Genomic DNA, 6,664 nt, shown 5'->3' with positions numbered 1-6,664 from the left:
ACTAAAACGACTTGGCATAAAATCCTTATGGAATGCATTCCTATGGACTATTTGACCTGTTTACTTCATTCTTCAAAGGGACAGTTTATGAAAATCTGGACTCCATACCTCCGTTTCACAAACTCATCAGTCACTTCTGTGCTTTCAGACCTCATCAATGACTGAAAATCTTTGGTGCCTGTTTACAATTAGATCACTACTGATCTCACCTGTCACTGCTTGATTGTCTGATCTTTGTTTTATCTTCACTATAACTCCAGACTGTGGACTAATTGCTTTATCTTGGATTAGTATACCTTTTTTTTTTTTTTTTAATTTTCTTATAGACCGGGTGTTGTACTGAGCCATTTGTTGCAAAAAAAAAAATGTAATAAAATCTAATAAAGATAATAGGAAAAAAATAATAATAACCTTGAAATTTACTAACCTTTTATGAAAATCTACATGATCAGTAAATTAAATATAGGAAAATACCTAGTTTTCACTGGAAAAAAAAATAAAAATCAGGTGAAATGCAGTTTCTCAGGTCTTCAGTGCCATCATATTAGTTGTTTTTGGACATTCAGAGGCTCCATAGTTAACATGGAAACACTCATTTTCCGTAACATCCTATAAAACCCATGTAGTTTGACAAATGGTTGCTTGTAGATGCTTATTTTCACTTTCAGTTGTTTTTGCTGACAGCCATATCTTCTAAATTTTTTCCACTCTTTTTGAATTTGCTCTGAACTTTTATGAAAAAAATAAATAATCTACAGTCAGTAAACTATAGGAAAACACCTGATTAATGGTGAAAAATAAAAAATGCAGACGGTAATTTACAATGTAGAGAAAAGTTAATTTAAGTCACCACAAAAATTGTTCTGTCTTTAAGGTTTGCATACAAATAAAAATACAGAGGACATGTTTCTTGCATAAGATGCCATGGTTTTACCACTGCAACTCTTTTATTAGCAAAATCATGGAGATTAGTCCACTAACGTCCCCATCCAATGGAAACAGAGGGTTGGGGTCTAGGGGGGATATGTAACTGGAAACCATTACAGATCATAATAACAGTGCACCTGTACTCAGCCACCTGTCTATGCACTGAACACAGATCTACATGTGATCCTACTGTCTGCTACAAGGCCGACTTTGGCATCCTCTGTTCAAAGCTTTTCTTTCCTTCATGATTCAGATCAGGAATGTTAGTTTGTAGCAGTGCACTGACAACGTGCACTCTGTAATAACAGACAGAGAGTAGCTTGTTTTTGGTCATTTAGAAAAATAAAACTTTGAAAGAGGATGACAAACAGATTAATAAAATCCCTTTGTTTTTATTGTACACACATTCTCACATACATTCAGAAATCAGGCATGCCAAATATCTCACACTAACTTTGGCCCTCGATCATCACACAGATCACACACACACACACAAACTCACACAAACACGAGCTCTCACAGTATGCCAGAGTCAGAGTGAATTGGTCTATAGAGTGACTTTGTCTTGTTTGGTTAGTCCCGAGGAAGCAAAACCAACATGACATACACAGTGGAAAAAGAAAGAGATAATATGGAATGAGGGGCTTCAATGGTAACATCTACATAAACCTAACATCTAAAGCAGTAAAAAGAAAACACTGCAACTAATGCATGCAAGGCACAAGCACCTACAAACAAAAAGACAAGAAGTGTTCAATCATTGACAAAATAGAAAAGGCGAGAAAAAAAAAATGCAAAGGCCCCCCTTTTCATACAAAAATTAAAAATAATGACAGGTAAAACAAGCACATTTTAAAAACTGAAAAATCCCCGGCCTTAGACGGTTGTACAAATATTTTACACAAAATGTTTTTTTTTTCCACACACCGTTTCTTAAAACTTTTAGAGATGAACATAAGTTAATAAGAGGTTAAAAGTGACATTCTCAGCAGTGTCCATGAAGTTCCCTCCAGTCAGACTCCCCTCGAATAAAGTCACTTGGCGAACGGGCAACATACGCCTAAAGGGAGACAGAAAAGACTATTAGAAAAAAAAATAACAGACCACACTTCTAATTGCATACCGCACAGATTTAAAAAAAGCAGTCAGTTGTTAGATCGACTTGCCTTTAGAAAAGGCCACAGTCCTTCAGGTTGTTCTTGATGATGACGTCAGTGACCGCATCAAACACAAACTGCACGTTCTTGGTGTCGGTGGCACAGGTGAAGTGGGTGTAGATCTCCTTGGTGTCCTTTCTCTTGTTCAGGTCCTCAAACTGGCACTGAATATAAGCTGCTGCTTCCTCATAAGTGTTGGAACCTAAAAATAAGGAGACAAATTGAAAACTTGGCCACATAAAATAAGCCATTTTTAATATTACCTATGTAACTGAAAGAAGAATTTAACATATACAAATATCTCCATGTAAATGCACACTCACTTTAGATTCATCAGGTTATTTTTGTAAAACATTTCCCCTTCTTTTTAAAATATATATTTCTGTTCCCGATGATCTGTTTTCCATGTCCACATGGATACAGGTAAATCAGACTTTATATGCAGATGTATATTTTTTACTTTATTGTGGATGTTGAGAAAAAACAGAGGAAAATGAAATTAGTGCAAACAGGACATTTCACAAACTGTTATAGGTAGAATTTGGCTAAAAGCTTCTCAATTAGAATTAATGACTTTGGTGAAAGTGAAAAAAAAAAAAAATTAAAATTAAACATTACATGAAAACCTTACATTTTTAATTACGTGTTGTTCAGTTCCACATTTACAGATCAATTTGAGTTAAACATTTGGTGTCATTTTTTTTTCCAGAGATGAGGTGATATTAGCCGTTTAGTTGGTTACCTGCTTTAGAGTTATGTTTAGAATTATAATTACATTGTCCTTTAAAAAATCCACTATTAGTCAGCACAGAGGAAAACATTAATTATGCAAAATATCTGTATTAGTATGGACGTTGTTTAACTGTCCTTTAACAGAACTTATAACTGAATAATAAATAACTGAAGCACACAGCGACTTTACGTTTTAAAAATTATAACTGACTATGTTCTCTCATTTACTTCTTGTGCCTTAAAATGTCTGATTTCTCTTAAATAATTTTGTCTATTTGTCAGTTTGGTCTATATTTGTAAAGAATCATTACTTTTACCAATGCACTTTTAATATACCTTTGTGTTTTTTTAATCATAAGGTAAAAAAAAAAGTAACCTGACGAGAAATTATCAAATGTACACTTGTTAATGGAAAAAACTTAATTAAAAAAAAACACCAAAACAAAAAATGACAACCTAAATATGTAGACTGAGACAGCAGCTTGCAAGCTAAGTCTTGTTTATACTCTGTTAGACAAATCCAGGCACTTTGCACCTTCAATTGCACACGTTACATCTATGTTTTATGAGCCCAGACTTATTTTCCCCAAAATGCAGATCAGTGAAACATGAGCATCAATCATTTCTGGCGAATCAAACAAGAACAAACTATCAGAGACACAGCTCAGCTGCAAAGCACAAAACGGAATAAAGCAGCATCTGTGTCGTCTGTAGGGACTGTCACACCTTCAGCTGCCCACAAGAGGCAGACAAGTGGTGTGTTTAAGAAATGCAGTTATTAATAAAAAGGGAAGTCTGTATCTGAGAGACAAGGAGTTTTGTAGGCCTGTAGGAATCCTAATGCTTTAATTCTTTTTGACTATGGACACGCACACAATGTTTAGACATAGCACCACTAAACACACAGTGCAGTGTTTTGCATGCGAGGAACACCTGCAAAGTACACAAATGTGTCTGTACGCCTCTCTGCCTCACCTGCATATTCAGGGTAGCAGATTGTCAGAGGACTCTTTTTGATCTTCTCCTCAAACAGATCCTTCTTGTTGAGGAAGAGTATGATGGAGGTGTCCGTGAACCACTTGTTGTTGCAGATGGAGTCAAACAGCTTCATGCTTTCATGCATTCGGTTCTGAGTGAATCAAAGTAGAAGCACACGAACAGTTACCGGCCAGACAGGATATAAAAAAAAAAATTAAAAAAATAAACAATTTTAACTGAGAAATCGGGGGTGAGACGTGGGAGTTACCATCTCCTCATCCTCGGCCAACACCAGGTCGTAGTCGCTGAGAGCCACACAGAAGATGATGGCTGTGACTCCCTCGAAACAATGGATCCACTTCTTCCTCTCTGATCTCTGCCCGCCTACATCAAACATCCTGCGAAGAGATCAAAGATGGGTTGAAAAACAAATGTATACCACTCAAACAACTGTCACACATACACACCCACACTTCAGTCTGGTAGCTGCTGATATTCATTGATTTTTTTTTTCCTAGTGAACAAAGTGTATTAAGAGCTAGCGATGTCCCAATTTGGATTTTTTTGCTTCTGATCCAATTTTTTTTTTTAGGATTAGTTTTGCCGATACCAATTTAATACTGACTTTTTACAATGAAAAAATTTTGATTTAAATTTGGAGTCATTATTTATAGGTTATTATGCTATTATTTTACTTGAGATCACAATTGGGCTGAATGTGGAACCTGAACTAAAACAAGTATGACACCTTTGACTCTTAATAACTTTAGTATAATTTTTGCACTTTCCAAATTCATATTGTGGGCCAAATTAGAACCTTTAGCAGACCAGTTTTGGCCCGCGGGTCATATGTTTGTCACTGCTGTAGCGTGTCTATGGACAAGTCCGTCCAAGTATTATATGGGGGTGCGACTTGTGCCGTACGTCAATGATGCGCGTATCAGTGGGTTACTTGCGAGTCGGGTCAAAGGAATGTCAGTTTATTTGCGGGGTGGGTCGGGTCGGGTCAAACGATTCCACAAAAGCCCCGCGGATTAAAAAAAACCCATCTCGCACATCACTACCGTACGTATCTCATAATGAGTACACAAAGACCATAAAGTGACAGTGAAACTTATAGACACTTTACTAATTCCTCTAAGCCTCCCGCTGTTGTGCAGCTCATGTTCCTTTTCTCTACCTTTGGAAACTTTAATTTGAGGGGGCAGGATGTTTGTTTACACCCCCCTAGAACTGGGCCTGATCCAATCTTGTAAAAAATGCCAGATCGGCAGCTGATACCAATCTTTAGATCAGATTGGGACATCCCTATTAAGAGCGTCCTTGGACTCAGACCCTCATCACTTCAAATGAGAGCAGAACACTTCACTGCAACATGCAGTTCAAGAACAGTTGTCTAACGTCTTCAAATGGGAACAGAGATGGAAACTATTTTCTTTTTCATTACATACTTATATAAAAACAACAAAATTACTTGCAAAAAAAAAATCTTGAGGAAATGTTTAAGTGACTGAGCAAACTTGTGATGTACGAACTTGAAATGCAGGTCCTTGAAAGTGAAGTGTGTTTCAACGATGCCGGTAGTTTTGACTCTGGTCCTCAACACATCCTGCTGGGTGGGCACGTAAGCACCATGGGATATCCTGTCCAAGTCATTTAGGTAGCTATGATGAAGAAAAAAGTCATTCAGAGGTAGAAGGGCAAAAATACAACATAAATGTAGACCGGTTGGGCCGATTCTGAGTTAAGGCTAGTGTAACATTCAGTCACACAAATGTTTCAGTTCTGAAGGTGTGTCAGTGCGTCCTACTCACTATGCTGCGGAGTCATTGAGCTGGTACTCTCGGGAGCGGCTGAAGCAGGCCTGAACTCCTCCGTCTTTCCACAGCCGCTGGATAACCCCGGCCAGTTCGCCTGTCATGAAACCCTCCTCTGCTGATCCGGCCAAAACAAACAGCTGCCGAGCATCATCCTATCAAAAGAGAGCAGCTGTCAGTTTTGCTTAGAAAGATTGTTTATATTTTATTAAATGTCTGAAGGGTGGTGACATTGCACCTGTCAAAGAATAGACAAAATGAACACTTAGGAGCATTTTTGAACCATAGTAGATTTGGTCAACTAATGTACTGCTCTCAACTGACTATACCTGCTCCTGGGTATAGCCACAAACCTTCTGTATTTTTACTATTTACAAAGATCCCAAGAATTATTTGGGAACAAACTGATGAAATAATGTGCCCATTACTTGTAACACTTTATATTCAACTGTTTGTTACAATTCTGTAGGTCAACAGAATAAAATTCATTTCTATAAGAGCATTAAAAAAGGAGAGAAAAGTTTTCAGTGTAAAATTAGCCACAATGACAAAGCCACATGAGTCACACTGAGGCAAAGACTAAGCCTCTTGTTTTGCCAGGAAAAAAAAAAAAGAAAAAGGGGACTTTGTCAAGAATAGCAGAAGAACGGAAGAAATACTTCACAGTTGGAGCTGTTGGAGTAAGAGTAAGAGGTACAACTACATTATCACTTGGTCTAAAATGCATCCAAATCCCAGGGCTGGTTAGTTTTAGACTCCTCCTTGCTAGCTACATGTTATTTTAACATCCTGATCAGCAGCACGGCAGAAAGCAGAAAGTCCCTCTCAGCTGATGGACCTGGGGACATTTCTTGCTTCAGTGAAACTTATGTTTTAATGAAGTGCTTTGAATGTAATATGTTCCTCACGGTTTGATGAAACCTACTGCAGAGGGAAAAAGAGTGAAGTTTGACAGTGTGACATAACTAATTTACTGCCACTTAGAAAAAAATAACATTCAAGGAAAGAATATGTCAGTTTCAGTTTCATTCACTTACTGCTCTGGCTGGGTCG

General features: G+C 37.5%; 1 protein-coding gene across 1 annotated transcript in view; it reads right to left on the bottom strand.

The window, feature by feature from the left end:
* Window positions 1-906: 906 nt before the first annotated feature.
* LOC115421126 (guanine nucleotide-binding protein G(i) subunit alpha-1) overlaps window positions 907-6,664 on the bottom strand; it is a 12,795-nt gene continuing 7,037 nt past the window's right edge. Inside the window, exons 3-9 of the mRNA XM_030136855.1 lie at window positions 6,649-6,664; window positions 5,609-5,766; window positions 5,330-5,458; window positions 4,063-4,192; window positions 3,792-3,945; window positions 2,094-2,286; window positions 907-1,987 (exon numbers count right to left, since the gene is read on the bottom strand). The exon at window positions 6,649-6,664 is cut by the window's right edge and continues 126 nt beyond it. Of these exons, the coding sequence (XP_029992715.1) occupies window positions 2,096-2,286; window positions 3,792-3,945; window positions 4,063-4,192; window positions 5,330-5,458; window positions 5,609-5,766; window positions 6,649-6,664 (778 nt within the window). The 3' untranslated portion in view covers window positions 907-1,987; window positions 2,094-2,095. The remainder of the gene's footprint in view (window positions 1,988-2,093; window positions 2,287-3,791; window positions 3,946-4,062; window positions 4,193-5,329; window positions 5,459-5,608; window positions 5,767-6,648) is intronic.

The sequence above is a fragment of the Sphaeramia orbicularis genome, chromosome 6 (assembly GCF_902148855.1).
Source record: "Sphaeramia orbicularis chromosome 6, fSphaOr1.1, whole genome shotgun sequence".
In the NCBI taxonomy this organism is placed as follows: domain Eukaryota; kingdom Metazoa; phylum Chordata; class Actinopteri; order Kurtiformes; family Apogonidae; genus Sphaeramia; species Sphaeramia orbicularis.
The sequence above is the reverse complement of the archived record's forward strand: the minus strand, read 5'-3'. Positions and strand labels throughout refer to the sequence as shown.